Raw genomic sequence first — 16,887 nt, forward strand, 5'->3', positions numbered from 1 at the left:
GGGTGGGGGTGGGGGAAGACCAGAAGACCAGAGCAACGTGAGAACAGGGAATGCAGCCTAGCCAAAGAGCTGTGTAGTTGGTACACACACACACACACACACACACACACACACACACGCACACACGCACACACGCACACACGCACACACGCACACATACACTCACACGCACACGCACACATCATGGGGGCCGGCCCACAAACTTTGGGGCTCATGCCCTTGAGTGCTCTCCCACAGCCCGGTGACAGCGTACCTGCTGCTGTGAGGATGGAGCAAGTCACCCCAACCAGCCCCTAGCGCAGACCAAGGGCAAAGCAAGCGGGCACTGTGTGGAAGTCTGTGGACAGCGTCATTCCTGTTTAACTTGGCTTGACCAAGTTCCATCTCCGTCCCTGGCATCCAAGTAGTACCAGGCAGGCAAAGTGACTTTTCACCGGTGCCCTGGGCGGGAGGCTAACAAAATACAGGGGACCAAGAATCGGGCACAAAAAATCAGACGGGCAGCGCAACGAGCTTGCTAGTGCCCTGGACTGGATACCTGTACCTCCTCGGGTTCCTCTCTGCCTCCCAGACGGGACCCCAGCATAAGCACAGATGTCACAGAGGAGATGATGCCTCTGTGACTTAACGGATGGAAGCCTCCTCAGACAGGTGTCTGCTGGTTGTTGTTAGGGCAGCAGTTTGCTCCAACACCCGCCCCCTCGGAAGCGTGCTTCAGAGCCCCGGAACATCGTCAAGGTGTACACCTCCTCTGGAGGCAGCGTTCTGGTCCGGAGTGGCAGAGCGAAGGTCTGGCTTCAGAATTTGGGTTGGGGCCTCTGATTGTTAATCCTAGAGAATGAGTGTAAAGACCCAAATTCTTTGGTCAAAATAAGCAAGCTTTATTTTCTCAGACAGGGCTGAGAAAACCTAAAGTGGGGTTTGAGAAAACAGCACTGAATATGGGAAAAGTGGGGCTTATATACCCCGACCCCAAAAACCTGCAAGACTAGGGGGTCTTCAAGGGTTGGGGGCTTTCCAGAGGAATATTGGTTATGTAGGAACTTGGCTGAACATGTTATCATCATGGTTGGACTATAGGGTGGAACATGTCAAATTCCAGAAAACGGGTCAAAACCTGGTTAAATCTAAGTTTTACAGAAAACAGGAATGAACTTATTCTGACCTTGTAACAAGATGGCTTTTACTCTTAAGATGGAGTCAGGCTGGCCCATCAGAGTGTCTTAATTAAGCATACAGAGACCTACAGAGAATCTGCACCTTACACGCACCCCAGCTTTGCCAAACCCCGTATTTGAAAGCGGAGAGTGCAAAGGAGAAGAAAGATGGCTGGAATCCACGAAATGAAAACCTTGTTCTCTCTGACATCATGTAAGGTAGAATTTACACCGACCTTCCTTCCCGGTGAAGTTCATACGTGACCCTATGTTTGAGCTGTTTGACTTTTTTATCCCATGTCCATAGTTAAATGTTGTTTTCTCTGTTGTATAAATATTGATGTTCTAGAAACCTGATATCCATACAGACTCAAAGTGATTTTATAGGAAAAAAGGACTGTTTGGGCCTCCACATTTGGGGAAACGATGTATTTTCCAATAGTGATTATTAGGACCCTTCAGAATCCTCAAATGTAAAGTCAGAGTTTGGGATATAGCTTAGTGATTGAGCTCCTGACTAACGTGTGTGAGGCCTTGGGTTGGACCCCCAGAGCCACAAGGGAACAGAGATGGGGAGAGGAAGGGAGGGGAGGAGAGAGAAGGGGCAGGAAAGGGAGGGAAGGGAAGGGGGAGGATTGGGAAGAGAGGGGAGGCGAGGGGAGAGGAGGGGAAAGGGTGGAGGGGAGGGGAGAGGAGGGGAGGGGAGGGGAGAGGAGGGGAGGGAGGGGAGAGGACAGGGAGAAAGTACGCATTGTTTACATATATCTCTATGGACCTGGCTTCTGTGCATGTGTATAAATACCATGGTCCTGAGGATTGACTCCAGGACCCTTGTCACTGGGCCACACCCCAGCCCTGTGTCTGAAGGCCCTGGGCAGCTTGGTGGCCATCGGTGTTTCTGGCTGAGATGTGAGTTTTCCCGGTTGCGGTTGCTGGTGAATTTAACTGTATGGTTTCTCGTTCACTTATGACTACTTAGAGGGTTATTCTCCCCTCCATGGCAGCTGAAATAATCTGTCCTTTTTCAGTGAAAAGAAACACGTTACTTTACTTTGAGGAGAGGCATGCATGTGCATGCCACAGCACACATGTTGAGGTCAGAAGTCAGAGGAAGGCCTGTGGGAGTCAGTTTTCTCCTTCCGCCAGGGGACTCCTTGGCATCAAACTCAGATTGTCCGGCTCAGTAGCAGATACCTTTATCTACTGAGGAGGCTTGGGGGTGGACACACCATGGCACATGTGTGGAGGCGAGAGGACCACTTTGTGGACTCAGTTCTGTCCATCCATCTTTGTATAGGTTCCGGGACAAAACTCAGATGGCCAGGCTTCCCGCTAAACCACTCGTCCTTCTTCTTATGAAGTGAAAGCCATGTCTGTGAATTTGGGCTGGTGATCTCTTCCCAGAGACGTGCACTGTGGATCGTGCTCTTCGTCTAAAGCTCATCCTGTAGCTGTGTTTCTGGGATCTCCTTTGGTACCAAAGATTTCGGTTTTAATAAAGTCAAACATATGATTTATGGTTTGTGCCTTTGTTGACTTACAAGAAATCTTCTACCCTGAAATCACACAAACTCTTTTCTTGGAACAGGTTCTCACTAGGTAGCCCTGGCTGTCCTGGAGCTCTAGATCAGGCTGGCCTCAGACTCACAGAGGTTCACCTACCTCTGCCTCTCGAGGGCTGGCATTAGAGACGTATGCCACTCCGCCCAGCTCACATAAAGGTTTGTATTTTTTTTTCCCTAAGGGTTTTATTGTTCAGCTGTTCACATTTAGCTTCTGCTCCATCTGGAATGTATTTTTGTATAAGACATAAGGTAGGAGTCTAATTTTAATTTTCCCTCATGTGGGTGGATGATAGCAGTGTCAGCCTTTCCTCTGACTGGGGAAGTCTGCTCAGTCAAACCCCACACCTCCCACGCCTCCCACGCCTCCCACACCTCTCTAAGTCCGTTTCTCTCTTCTCAGCCGCCTCAGCCAGTTTCCCACTCCGAACACAGCGGACACAGCAGGAAACATTAAGAGCTTTGTAGGGAGTCTTGGCTTCTGGCAGGGTAAGGTCACCCCTTCTCCCATAGGCTGTTCCCAAATTCATCTTCAGTTATGTTCTTGTTATTGTTGTTGTTTTGGGACAAGGTCTGGCTATGTAGCCCTGGTTGACCTGGTCACAGACCAGGCTGGCCTTGAACTCACAGAGACCCACCTTCCTCTACCTCCTGGTGCTGGGATTAAAGGTGTGCGCCACCATGCCCAGCCTCTGTAGTTTACTTTTACTTTGTTGTTATTGCTGTGGCTGTTGACACAAAACAAAGAATCTCCTGGAAGGTGACTTGAAGCAACTTCTGAGGAGTAAAGGGAGAGACTGACCATGCAATCTTTACCAGTGCCTGTGACTCCCTGAGCGAGAGGGAGAGAAGACTGACCCCCAGGACTGCTCATGGAGGCCTGTGGATGGGCCTAGAGCCTCTTGGGGCCCCAAAGCATCTCTGCTCTGGAGTGGTTATCACCAAGGAGACAAGCCTCTGCCAGGCCTGTGAGTGAATATCTGGTTCAGTTAATGGAAGTGGGAAGACTCACCCTGAAAGCAGGTGGCCCATTCCCTGAGTTTGGGCCCTGGACTACAAAGAGATGTAGAAAGATATATAATGTCTGGAAATTTCAAAGCATGATTTAAAACAAAATTAAAGGGAGGGGCCTGCAGAGATCAGGATGCTCAGAGGTTAAGGGCACCTCTGCTTTTCCAGAGGCAATCAAGCTCCGTTTCCAGCACCCGGGTAGGAGAGGCTCACAACTGCCTGTAACTCCAGATCCAGGGGATCTGACACCCTCTTCTGGCCTCTGTGGGCACCCGTACACAGACACACGCACACATGCACACACACACACAGACACACACACACACACACACAGACACACAGACAGACAGACACACACACACACACACACACACACACACACATACACACGGGCTCACACACACGGGCGCACACGCACACGCGCCCCCCCCCATAAATAAAAAAACGAATAAATAAATACAAAGGAGAAAGCAGGCTGAGCCCCAACAAGTGTTGCTGTCTGTCTACTGACTGTAGCTGCAACATGGAGAGCTGCCCCACCCCCACCCCCAGCTCAGTTCCCGCTGCCAGAACTTTCCTGCCCTTGTGGAATGGACCCTCCGACTGAGTCCAGCTAACCCTCGGCTCATTTACATATCTTTTGTCAGGGTGCTTTGTCACAGAAACAGGAAGTGAAACTAAGACACCTCTTTTCTCCTCAAACACCCCTGGTGTAGGGTGCTGACTTGCTGTGGATGTGTGGGTGGATGCGTGCGTGCGTGCGTGCGTGCGTGCGTGCGTGCGTGCGTGCGGTAAGGAGAGGTGAGCACACCATCCCGAGGGCACAGCTCTGGAAAGGCGCCCAGGCCTTCAAGGGCAGCACGTATAGAGCAGAAAGGAGAAGTTCACGGTGTCCTCTCCGGAGCCACTGGCTAATTAGGAACTGCTCCCCTCGAACCTCTCAGCAGAGTGAGCTGCGCCCGTTGTCCCCTGTTGCCCCTTGAGGCTTCTGTCACTTAGGATCTGCTCCCCTGTCCTGTCCTGGCCCCCATACATCCCTCCAGATAAGCCATGGTTGTCACTGTTCACTCACGTGTCTCCCTCAATACATACACAAAGAGATCCTTGAGGGAGCAAGGACCAGAAACACAATGGTAAAATGGAGGGTTGTTTGCGCCCTCCATCCATACAGAGGCATGGGGCACATTACAAGTGTCCCCAACTACATCCTAGACTCAATCTCTCTATCCTCAAGCTTGAGTGTAGAGCCTGGCAGTCCTAAGTATCCACCAGTACTGGTCCAGTGAACACAGCTTAGTCAGCTCTAGGAGTTCCAGTCCGAGAAACCCTTTGGGATTTTGACAGCTCATGAGGAGCCCCACCCTCAGGATGAGTCATAGAAAGGAGAGCCAATTCAAGGACATACAATAAAAATGGGCTCTTAGGGACCATGTAGACTGAGACCCAGACCAAGAGCAAAGGTCCTGTTAAGAGTCATGAAGGAGCCCGGTAGTGGTGGTGCCCTCCTTTAATCCCAGCACTAGGGAGGCAGAGCCAGGCAGATCTCTGTGAGTTCGAGGCAAGCCTGGTCTACAGAGCCAAACCCAGGATGGGTACTCAAACTACACAGAGAAACACTGTCTCAGGGGGAAAAAAAAGAGTCATGAATGATCAGAGGTTAAGTGAGACCATTAGCAAAGATCAACAACCCAAGAGCAAGACGGAGTTGGACTCCTGTCCGGGATAGGAATCACCCAGTCTCTTCCAGCCAAATCTGTGCTGCAGGAGGAAGACATGAGCATCAGGGTGAGGCAGGGTCCCCAAGAGCAGGGCCACACTCACAGCATCCCATTCCTTCCCTGAACCTGCCTCCCTCAGTCTGAGCGCCAGTGAGCAGTCTGTCCGCATGGAGCCTGGGGCTGCGGACAGAGGCGAATCTTCTGTGCTGGGGTCCTGGAAGGTGGACATGGCACAGAAGGGGTAGACACCGTTAGCGGAGAGAATGGCGGTCCTCCAGAAGGAAGAGGAGCCGGGATGCGCTCTGACAGAGACGTGCAGCTGGCTGTGCTAAGGAAGCTCCCTGGTTCCGCTGTGGTTGGAAATGCCTCAGAAGACAGATCACTGATGGGCGCTGGCCGCATCTTAGCATTCTTCCTGGCAGGGTCACCAGAGTTCCCGAGCAGGATGGTTTTAGAAACAGGCTGGTGTGGGGAGGAGCTGGGGCTTGGGCATATGTCCCCGCTGACTCGGAGTTCCTGGGGGAACTTGCACAATCTTCCTGGGTTTCAAGAGCCAGTGGGGAAGGAAGTGGCGGTCACCACAGGAAGGGAGGCAAGTCATCGAGAGGCACCTGCCCAGGTCTCTGTCCACGTAGACCGTCCCAGCGGCACTGGCCTCCAGAGGGGAGAGACCAGGGGTCCACAGGCCCTCTCCACTGTGTTTTGGGTCATCTTCCTTGAAGAAAGTGTGGCCCCAAAATTCTGAGACCATCTATGCTGTAGGAAGTTCCTCCTCTGCTGGGACGTGCCTTTATGCCTACATGCTCTGCCCTGTGCGCTCAGCCTCAGTTCCTGGTCTCCACCTCTTGGGGAGCCGTGGAAGACTGGAGTCTGTTTCTAGAGATGCTAGCATATTCCACAGACAGAAGGGGGTCAGGCGAGGGCTTCGGGTAGGGCTGGGTGTTGCTAGAGACAGAGTCCTGAGGGCTCACGTGGTTGAGGTGGATGAGGGAGGCATAGCAGATGATCTCAGCGTCCTCACTGGAGAGGGTCTGCTGACTGAAGGCCTGAGAATCAAAGGAAACAGATGTCTGTGGAAAGAACAGCAGTGAGGTGGCCGGCGGCCTGTGAGAAACCAGAGCAGGGCAGAGGGACAGGCTCGGAGTTTAAGATGCAGAACACGGGCTAGAGAGATGGGAGATAGTTGAGAGCACTGGCTGCTCTTCCAGAAGACCTGGGTTCAATTCCCAGCACCCACATGGCAGCTCACACTGTCTATTTACTCCAGTCTCAGGGGATATGACTCCCTTTTCTGACCATCTCAGGCACTGCATACCCATCACATACATACATGTAGGCAAAACACTCATAAACATAAAATAAAAATAAATAAGCCTTTTCTTTACAAAGATATGGGATGTGGCATTGAGTCTGCAGGGCCTCTGGGAAGGGGTGGCTGGAAAGTTGTCTTTCCTGCCACTGTGCTGAGAAGCACTGGCCTCCCCAGGTTCCTGTTCCAAACTGGAATCAGGCTTCACTCCAAATCTGTGGAAGCAAAGACCCTGGGAGGGGGCCTAAGAAACCATGACTTTGTATATTTTTCAATGTTGGGGATGGAACACAGGGTCTTACATAGGCATGGCGAAGACTATCACTGAGCTACAGCCCCCAGGCCTTGTGTTTGTGAGACCAGGTCTCATTATGTTGCCCAGGCTGGCTTGAAATTGGAGACCATCCTGCCTCAGCCTCTTAGGTGCTAGAAATACCAGCCTGCACCACCATACCCTTCAAGAAACTTTTAAGTTCTCCAAGTGAATCTTATGCACATTCAAGCTGGAATAGGGTGGAGTTAAAGGGGACTCATTAGAGACACATTTCATGAAACCAATTCTATCATTATACGGAGGGCTGGAGCCTTCTAATTCTGTGGGTCTTTAGTGCCAGGAGTCTTGGGTCTGCAGGTGAGACAAAACTACCCAAACCATTTAGTCCTCAGGAGGACTAAGTGTTCCCATACTGACTGTATGTAAATAGTCTGTAGGCTGGCTAGGGACCTAAGACACAGGAAGAGCTATCTCCCATAGAGGTGATGGCCAGAGCTGGTTCTACCTGCCCCCCCTCCCCCCATCTTTTCCCTGTCTCTCTCTTTGTTTCTGCCTGCCTTCCTGCCTGCCTGCCTGTCTCTCTAGTTTGAGTTCGGGAACACAAGGAAAAGAAATACACAAAAAGGAAACACGGAAGTAGGTCATGAGGATGTGAGCGATCATGAGTGTGCACCACCACTGAGAGTCAATAGAAACTGAACGCAGAGCAAAGTTCACAGCGACAGATGTGCACCAGACAGCTAGGGTACCTTAGGTCCCAGAGAGGAGTCCTTCCTACTTATAGTGGTTTCCTCCTGCTGGCCTGGAAAGTCTTCATAAATATGGTGACATTCGTTCTCAGCTGTGAGGAAACCAGGAAGTTAGTGGAGAGACTTCCCATGTACCACCTCCCCACTTCCCATGGCAACAACAGGCTGGGGCCCTGATGGAGGAGAGGCCAGGTCTTGGCCAAAGGTAGTTTCTGCCTAGGGAGCTCCCACGCACCCAGCACTGAGTAATGCCCAAGGAGTCAGAAAGCCTGAGAGCCTGGCTGCCTGTGTCTGTTCTGCATAAACCCATTCAACTTCACGGTCAATTTCAGGTCACTCCCTGTAGTTCCATATTTAAACATCAGATTAAGTACAATCCGTTCACTGGTGGAGTTATGTGTGGTAAGATGTTGGCTTTCTAGTCCCTTGTGTCAAAAGCCCTTAGTGTGAAGTATTTCCTATGAACACACTCTCCCACACTCACCCCTGTGTGCACACTCATACATACTCCTAAATAAAAACTCGGAATATGTGTCCAGAGTCTGGGCATTTTATCATTCCTATGCTGTTTTCTGAAAATGTCACAGTGACCCACTAAAATGATTACATAACATTTGGAAAATAAGCAGATAGAATTTTGAAATTCTCTCCTCCGTAAGGATTTTTTTCAGAGCTTGAAAAAATGATATTCACAAGTGGAGCCCACTGACCCACTCATGCATTTAACCTTGTTGTCCCCAGAAATATCTGGAAGGCCGGTAGAGAATAAATGGACAGGGCACAGAGGGCAAAACAGCAAGAAAGGATGCAGAAGTCAGCTGAAGGCCACAGTGCTCATGCGGGATTTCTGCTAAAAACTCAAAACTTTGAAGAGTAAAACGTCCTTCAAGAACCTAAAGGAAGCTGGGTAGTGGTGGCACACACCTTTAATCCCAGCAGTCGGGAGGCAGAGGTGGGTAGATCTCTGAGTTCAAGGCCAGCCTGCTCTACACAGTGAGTTCCAGGACAGCTAGGGCTACACAGAGAAACCCTGTCTCAAAAAACCTTAATAATAATGACCTGAAGGAAAACAATTTTTCCCTTTGTAGCACATTCACTTTGGGTGTGTGTGTGTGTGTAAGTATGTGTGAGGGGGTGCATATTCATGGGCATGTGTGTATGTGTGTGCATATGTGGATAGAAGCCAGAGGACAGCCTTGAGTGGTGTTCCTCAGGAGCTGTTCACATTGTTTTTTTTGAGACAGAGGCTCTCACCGGGACCTGGGACGTGCTAATTCTGTGAAGCCGATGAACCTGTCTCTGCCTACCCAATGCTAGGATTACAAGTGTGCTCCCGTGTCTACACAGCTGCTGGATAGTGGATTCCGGTCCTCATGTTACACATCAAGCACTTTGCCAGCTGAGCCGTATCCCCATCCCTCAGTTTTTCCTGTGGGAGCTGAGGGCATAGTTCAGTGGTAGAGCGTGTGTTTAACATGCTTTGGGCCTCGGTCCCGTCCTTAGTACCACAAAGGGAGAAAAATTACTGTGTATCCTTTGAAACGTGTATCTATGATGTACATTACATATGATATGGTGTTGAACATATATCACAAAATGGTTACTGATGTAGATTGATGGATTGGTCTGGTTTTATTCCTGTTGCCGTTGCAGACATCCCAATAAAAAAGCAGCGCAGGAGAGGGAAGGGACATTTGCTGACGATTACAAGTTATAGGCCATCATTTCGGGAAGAACTCAAGCAGCCAGACACCCCACACCCACAGTCAAGAGAAGAGAATAAACACATCCTGCTTGCTTGCTCTCAGCTAACATTTTCCTCTTATACTGTTCACAACCCCCTGACTAGGGAATGGTTCTGCCTACATGGGCTGGGTTTACCACATTGACTAACATCATGATAATTCCCCTCCGCTGCAGACGGGCTCATAGACTAACCTGATCTAGAGAATTCTTCCCAGGTGATTCTAGGTGTGTCAAGTTGACAGTTAAAAACCTACCAGCCCACCCATACCCCTCCTGTGGCAAGAGCAGTTACAAGCCACTCACTTGATGAAAATATAGGGCATGATGTACTGTTCTTACCCATAGTCTTCATGTTGTACATTAAATCCTTTGACTCGTTCATTCTACATAGTTGCTACTTTGTATTTTTTTTGCTTACATATCTTTCTGCACTTCCTCCCTCATACTGAGAAAAACAAAATTTTAAAATTGTAGCAACATGCATTTCAGTATCATTAACCAGAGAGTCCTTTATAGAGACTTAACAAGTCCCTAATCATAAAGTTGAAAAAAGGAAGGGCTGGAAAGGTGGCTCAGTACTTAAGAGCACTGGCCGCTCTTCAAGATAACCCAGGTTTGATTCCCAGCACCCACACAACAGCTCAAACTCTCAATAACTCTAGTTCCAGGCGATCTGATACCAGGCACACACACGGTGCCTAGAAATGCGTGCAAGCAAAGCACCCATACACATGAAATAAATAATTAAAAAATAAGATGAAAAGAGTAAATGATGCAAAATCCTAGCAAATAAGTGGGGGGTTGGGGTTCAGTAGGTAAGCCAGACTGAAAGCTGAGTGGAACTGGCCCTGCCCCCACCCCTTACCCTCCACCCCTCGCCCCCTTTGAGCCGGGCCACCAGGCCTGTGCCTTGTGAAGGAGAAGGAAGCCACTTGGACACCTGGCCTTTCAGGTCAGTTTCCTTGATGGGAAAACAACACAGGCTCACCTTTCTGGGCTCTTCGTCGAGCCTTCCTGAGGTACAGGATGACAAGGACCACAAGTCCAAGCAGTAGCAGGATGGCCACTACCACACCAGCAATGATGACCTTCCACATCCAGTTATCTGGAGGGCTTTAGAACAAAGATTTTCGGGGTGAGGAGAGTCGGAGCCCAGAACACTGCCTGCCAGAAAACCTTCCTTCCCCAGGCCTGCGCTTCCCAGCCTCTTCTGGGGTCCCCTGCTCAGGTGGGCAGGGGACCCCTTTAATATGCAGTGGGCCTGCCTTCTAGGTCCTGCAGCCTCCACAACAGGGTAATACTGACAATGTCAGATGCCATTGTTCCTTTTCCTTTTCTGTCTCCTGCCCTCAACTTCCTTTTGGGACCCTGAGCTTGCCAGTCCCAGGCTTCTTCCTCCAGAGATCTTTGTCCATCCTGCAGCTTTACCTCAGCCCTTTTTCTGTGGGATGCAGCCAGTTCCCAGGAGAATCAGGGAACCTGACAAATAGCTCTGCCAGCCGAGTGCATTCCAATATGCCCTGCTTCAAGTCACTTCAAGTTCAAAGACCCGAAGGCAGACAGGAACACGCTTGTAGCAGCCTCTAGGGACGGGGCTGAGTGGCAAGGTCATAGAGAAAGTCATCAAGGACATCTCAGCTCAGCTGGTTTCTGGTTCAATATCTAAACAAGGAGTGGTCTACAAGACCCTGGGATCCACTGTCTTCGGGGATGTGGGTTCAGAGGGAAGTAGACAGCAGAGGCCAAGGGCCTGGATCCCGGAAGCCCATCAGCAGGCATGGAACGATTCCAGACCATGAGAACAGAACTTCAGGCCGTGCACTTCTCCTTCCTAACACAGTTCCCTTACAACAACCCTGCTCACACTGAAGGACGAGCCGAAGGGCTGGAAGAAGGGCGGAGGTAAAGACCCAATGTAGTCACGAGGCTGCCTGCACAAGGGTGAGGCAGTAGGCAAGTGGGGATCCCCTCTAACCCACACCCCAGTCCATCCTCACTGCACTCTAGGAGATGGTGGTACCAAAGGAAGATAGGCACGTCCCATCTAGTAATGTCTGGTGACATTTTTAGTGGTCACTTGTGTTCAGAAAGACACTTGTAGTTACTGGTCATGGGATGGTCAAGGACACCGATAAATATCTTAAAAGGCACAGAAGAGCCTCCTGTGACAAAGAACGAGCAGCTGCTGGCACAGGCCCATCACTCAATAGGCTGAGACAAGAGGATCAAAGTTCAAGTTCACCTTGTGTGATAGAGTGAATTAAAGACCAGTTTGAGTTATTAAGTGAAATCACAATCTCAAAATAGAAAGAATAAGGCTGAGAGCACAGCACAGTCATAGAACTCCTGCTGATAAATGTGAGGTCTCAGGCCGGTCTTCATCATAAAAGGTAGATAGATAGATGATAGATGATAGATAAATAGATAGATAGATAGATAGATAGATAGATAGATAGATAGATAGATACAGATAACTAGAGATAGGTAGGTAGATAGATAGATAGATAGATAGAAGATAGATAGATAGATAGATAGATAGATAGATAGATAGATAGATAGATAGATACAGATAACTAGATGATAGGTAGGTAGATAGATAGAAAGATAGATGGATGGATGGATAGATAGATAGATAGATAGATAGATAGATAGATAGATAGATAGATAGATAGATAGACAGACAGACAAATACAGGAATATTATTGTGATCTCATTTTGCAGATGAGAAGATCGAGGCCTATATAAAATGATCAGAAGTGGCCATCTGAATCCATCCGTCCTGTGAGAGCTGGGCACCTATCAGCATGACAATTAGGGAGCTATAGTCAGGAGAGTGGGAGGAAGCACAAGACTAACAGGACAGGACAGGGAGTCCGCAGTACCTGCCAGTGACAGAGCTGGTGGCAGAGGCCAAGGCTGTTGTCCTCCAGGAGGCCGTGGGTGGGGCTGGATCTGTAAGAGACCATAATGAGCAACCTGTCTTTTCAACGCCCCCAGTCCCCCAGTCTCCAGCCCTGGAAGAGGAGGAACCCACACATGGCACTGGAGCCAGCAAGTGAAGACCCTGAGGAGTGCCACCTGCCCTGCTGTGAATGGAGCTGGAGTCACCTCCCAAGAAAAGCCACAGTGCATGTGACTGTAAATGAGGCCTCGCATGTTCCAGGGCCTCTCCTGCTTCCCATGTTCTTTCATTTTAAGTTTTTATTGTTTTTAATTATGTGTCTGTGGTGGGATGATATGTCCACATGAGTGCAGTGCCCATGGAGACCAGAGGTATCAGATTCTCTGGAGCTGGAGTCACAGGCTGTTGAGAGCCATGTGAAGAGGGTGCTAGGAACCAAACTCAGGTCCTCTGAGAGAGCAGCAAACACTCTTAACCACTGAGCCATCTGTCCAGTCTCTAGTGTTTATTTTACTGTGTGTGTTCATGTGCATATATGTGCATGTGTATGTGTGCATGTGTATGTGTGCATGTGCATGTGTGCATGTGCATGTGTATGTGTGCATGTGCATGTGTGCATGTGCATGTGTATGTGTGCATGTGCATGTGTGCATGTGTATGTGTGAATGTGGAGGCTAAAGTACAAATTCAGATGCCTTCACTCAGGTGTAATCCATTTCATTTTTATTTTATTGAATTTTTGAGACTTGGTTTCTCACTGGCTGGACTTTGGCAATGAGCTCCAAGGATCCTCTGTCTTTATCTCCCCAGGGCTGGGATTGCAAGTATGTGTCCCCATGCCCAGCTTTTTCTTCAATATGGTTTTGGGAATGGAACTTGCACAGTGTCTCAGGTAGGTTTTTGCTAATTGTGATGAAATACTCTGTCCAAAGCAACTTACGAGAAAAAGAGATTCACAGTTCACAGGACAGTCCATTACAGCAGGAAGACAAAACAGTAGGAACAGTTCAGAGTACAGTCCATCACAGCAGGAAGTCAGGACAATAGGAACCGGAAGCAGCTGGTTGCAGTGCATCCAGTCAGGGAGTAGAGAGCAATGAATGTGCTCAGCTCACTTTCCCTTTTATACTTTTATACCCAAAGTTTAGGGAATGGAGCCACCACTTTTAGAATGGGTCTTCCCACCTCAAGCCAAGATAATTCCTCACAGGTGTGGCCAGAGGCTTGTCTCCCTGGTGATTCTGGGTTCTGCCACATTGGCAACTAAAACCATCACACTTGGTAAGCACTTTATTGGCTGAGTGTCTCCCCATCCTGGGTCCACTATGTTTGAACATAGGAAGGTCACAACTAATGCCTCCCCAACATGGAGTGTGCTGGGGCAAAGCTTTCATAAACATAACCTCCAGGCACCCACTGAACTGAAGGGCTGGACACACTATGCAGCAGGGAAAGCTCTGGGAGGAGCTGTTCACCCTGTGAACTTATGGACACGAGAGACTAACTCAGAAAGCTCCCGCCACTGCAGTCTTCAGCATGAGACACACAGGAGACCCAAGTCATCATCAGCCTCTGGGCTGCCTTCCCAGAGTTCAGAGACTCTCAGCCGTCAAGGTCCTGAACGAGAACCCACATCTTCCCGCCTTGGGCTCTAAGCCTCCCATGGGCCTCTCTGTCTAGCTGTCTCCTCTCAGTCCAGATCTCTCCGTGCCCCTTCCATTTGCTCTGAGGTCTCTCTCATGTGATGGAGCCCACCACCCCTAGAGAGAAGGTTTCTGATGGGATTACAGTTGTGGGATGTTCAGGAAAGGATGCTGTGACAGCTGGGGGAGCGATAAGATCCTGCAGTAAAGAGATTCCTGTTAGCAGCATGAGGAGGAGGAGGAGGAGGAGGAGGAGGAGGAGGAGGAGGAGGAGGAGGAGAAGGAGAAGGAGAAGGAGAAGGAGAAGGAGAAGGAGAAGGAGAAGAAGAAGAAGAAGAAGAAGAAGAAGAAGAAGAAGAAGAAGAAGAAGAAGAGAAGAAGAAAAGAAGAAGAGGAAGAAGAAGAAGAAGAGGAGGAGGAGGAGAAGGAGGAGGAGGAGGAGGAGGAGGAGGAGGAGGAGGAGGAGGAGGAGAAGAAGAAGAAGAAGAAGAAGAAGAAGAAGAAGAAGAAGAAGAAGAAGAAGAAGAAGAAGAAGAAGAAGAAGAAGAAGTGTTAAGAGTAACTGGTGAGAACTGCCCAGAGGCCAGCAAGCCTGGGTTCTAGGGTTGACTCTGCCCTGAACCAGCAGATGGTCTTGGAGGAGGGGCCTTTCTTCCCTGTGTCCCAGTTTCAAGCTATTAGAGGAAGCAGTTTCTAGAGCCCTCTCCAGCTCTGGAGCCTTGTGACTCAGGAAGGCTGAGAGCCACATAGAACAGGGGAGCTCACCTTTTGACACCTTCAGGTAGATGTTTCTGAGAATAAAGATTGTTCTGCGATTTTCAACGATCCCACAGAAATAGAGACCCGAGTCTCTCACCGTGAGTGCAGTCATGGTGACATCGAAGAATTGAGAATCAGGATAGTCCCTGATGGAGAATTTTGACAGCTGAGCATCTGTGCTGCGACTGGACACTAAGATTTTACAAGTTTCTGCTGATGTTTCCTGACACCACACCTTCTCCTGGAAGCGTTGGATGGAATCATACTGGCATCTCACCACAATGGTCTTGCCCTCTGCTCTTTGAAGAAACACTCTGTTCTGTGCCCAGGAACCTAAGAATACACCTTTCAGTCAGAGCCTCCAAGCCTCCACAGCAGGGCAAGGAGATGGGTTCATTTCTTAGGGAGTGACCCTCTGTGTTACGCTCGGGACACTCGGGACGTAGCTTAGAGCCAGCCGCTGGCCACAACACTCCATGTATTCTGCATTCCCAAGCACAGAGCCCGTCTGTGCTCACCTCCCAACCCCTGCCCTTTCCTCTCCCCGGTTCCTTCCCTCTGTCCTCACCTGAGGCCAGGAGCACCAGCAGGATGGGGGACAGCAGGCATGTGGCCTCCCAGGCCATAGGTCCTCTTCTCAGCTGGGATGGGGCAGGAAGGGAAGGACTAGGGTGCTCTGAGAAGAGACCAGGGCAGGGCAGGATCCAGGCAGCCACCACAGCCAGTGTGGGATAAATTGCCGAGGAAGCAGAGACCTCCGTGGACAAGAGGGAAGCTGAGCAAGGCCCGTGTGGCCCTGTGGATCCTCCAGCCACAGGCTTTGTAGCTAGGCTCCTGAACTGCACTAGATAAAGGCTTACAGAGAAACTGTAGTCTCCTGACTCACAAGACGGAGTGAGGAAAGCTGAGAAAGCCCAGGAAGAAACCACAGTGAAGTAAGAGTGTGCTTGTTTCTCCCCAGCAACACCCACAATTCCCCACTTCCTCTTTAGCCCCAGGTTTCTGTTCTCCACCCAAGTCTGGCTCTCACTGAAAGCAGGTGTCAGAACCAGAGGCCCTTTGGAGACCTGGCTAGAACTCTAAGGCCAGCTTGCCCTCAGGGGTCAGAACCTCGTTGACTGGCCCACCTGGGAACTGGAAAGTTCCATGTGGACTAGAGGGGATGAGAAGGGGGTAGACATTCATTCTCAGGAATGGAAGAACAAGGGGGGGTTCTGATACATGTGTGGGAGGCCGCAAGGCTGGGTATGAAGGAAGAGAGCTCGGATGGAGGGAAGAGAAAGGGGAGCCCCTGGCCCCATATCACCCCCAGATGCCCAGCTTCCCAACATGCCACACTCACTGCTAAGCATCACTTGAAAGACTGTACTCACCAAACACTTTTCAAAAATAACTGTCACAGGGCAGCAAGATGGCTCAGCAGGCAAGGACACTCGCTACCAGGACTGGTAACCTGAGTTTCAGCTCCATGACCACATGGAGGAAGGAGAGAACCAGTTCCCCAAAAGTCGTCTCTGACTTCCACATATGTGAAAGTTTAAAGTAAATAAATAAAGTTGTCATTACATGAGCTACAAAAAAATCAATAGCTACAGGCTGTTCATGGTAAACTGATAAGCAAGGAGAAACCAGGCGTGATGGTGTGTGACTGTGGTCCTAGCATCGGGAGGTGGAGGCAGGAGGATGTGAGGTCAAGTTTATCCTTGGCTACATAGGAGGTTCAGCCAGGGCCACCTGAGACCCTGTCTCAAAATAAACAAATAACTAAAGAGAATAAAAAAACTATAGGAATGGGGAAGCCCCGAGGAATGACAATGTCGTGTGGCTGCTTGGATGCCAGGGGACAAGGGCTGACCCAGACTGCACAGGACTCGAGAAAGGCTTTGGGGAAGAGAAGGATGGAGGAGTGGGCAGTACTACAGGCCCTGAGGAAGGCCAGGCCACCCTGTGAGGAGGTCTGAGAGGCAGGGTAAGCCTTTGCCCAAGTTGGCAAAGAGGCGCCAAGCCTTTAGACAGCAGTGTCCGCCAGCGGTGTCCGCCAGTGGCAAAGCAGAGTG

The 16,887-nt window shown here is 49.9% G+C and overlaps 1 protein-coding gene and 1 long non-coding RNA gene across 2 annotated transcripts; one reads left to right on the top strand and one right to left on the bottom strand.

Moving 5' to 3' along the window:
* Window positions 1–658: 658 nt before the first annotated feature.
* On the top strand, window positions 659–2,674 carry LOC121824727 (uncharacterized). Its single transcript, XR_013046748.1, has 2 exons — window positions 659–1,376; window positions 2,455–2,674. It is a non-coding gene; the product is annotated as an uncharacterized LOC121824727 (long non-coding RNA).
* A 2,706-nt stretch (window positions 2,675–5,380) lies between these two features.
* On the bottom strand, window positions 5,381–15,898 carry LOC102911182 (natural cytotoxicity triggering receptor 2-like). Its single transcript, XM_076557598.1, has 6 exons — window positions 15,399–15,898; window positions 14,837–15,163; window positions 12,409–12,478; window positions 10,515–10,639; window positions 7,781–7,872; window positions 5,381–6,494 (listed from the first exon to the last, which is right to left on the bottom strand). Exons 1-6 carry the CDS (start codon window positions 15,454–15,456, stop codon window positions 6,273–6,275), a joined length of 894 nt encoding a protein of 297 aa, XP_076413713.1. The 5' UTR covers window positions 15,457–15,898; the 3' UTR covers window positions 5,381–6,272.
* Window positions 15,899–16,887: the final 989 nt, after the last annotated feature.

The sequence above is a fragment of the Peromyscus maniculatus genome, chromosome 21 (assembly GCF_049852395.1).
Source record: "Peromyscus maniculatus bairdii isolate BWxNUB_F1_BW_parent chromosome 21, HU_Pman_BW_mat_3.1, whole genome shotgun sequence".
NCBI classification, from domain to species: Eukaryota; Metazoa; Chordata; class Mammalia; order Rodentia; family Cricetidae; genus Peromyscus; species Peromyscus maniculatus.

Excerpts from the sequence above, each read along its gene's own strand:
- LOC102911182 (XM_076557598.1), bottom strand. The coding sequence starts at position 15,456 with ATGGCCTGGGAGGCCACATGCCTGCTGTCCCCCATCCTGCTGGTGCTC. Across the intron at positions 10,640-12,408 it reads ACCAGCTCTGTCACTGGCAG|CCCTCCAGATAACTGGATGT; the intron begins GTACTGCGGACT and ends TTTGTTCTAAAG. Across the intron at positions 7,873-10,514 it reads TCGACGAAGAGCCCAGAAAG|CTGAGAACGAATGTCACCAT; the intron begins GTGAGCCTGTGT and ends GTTTCCTCACAG.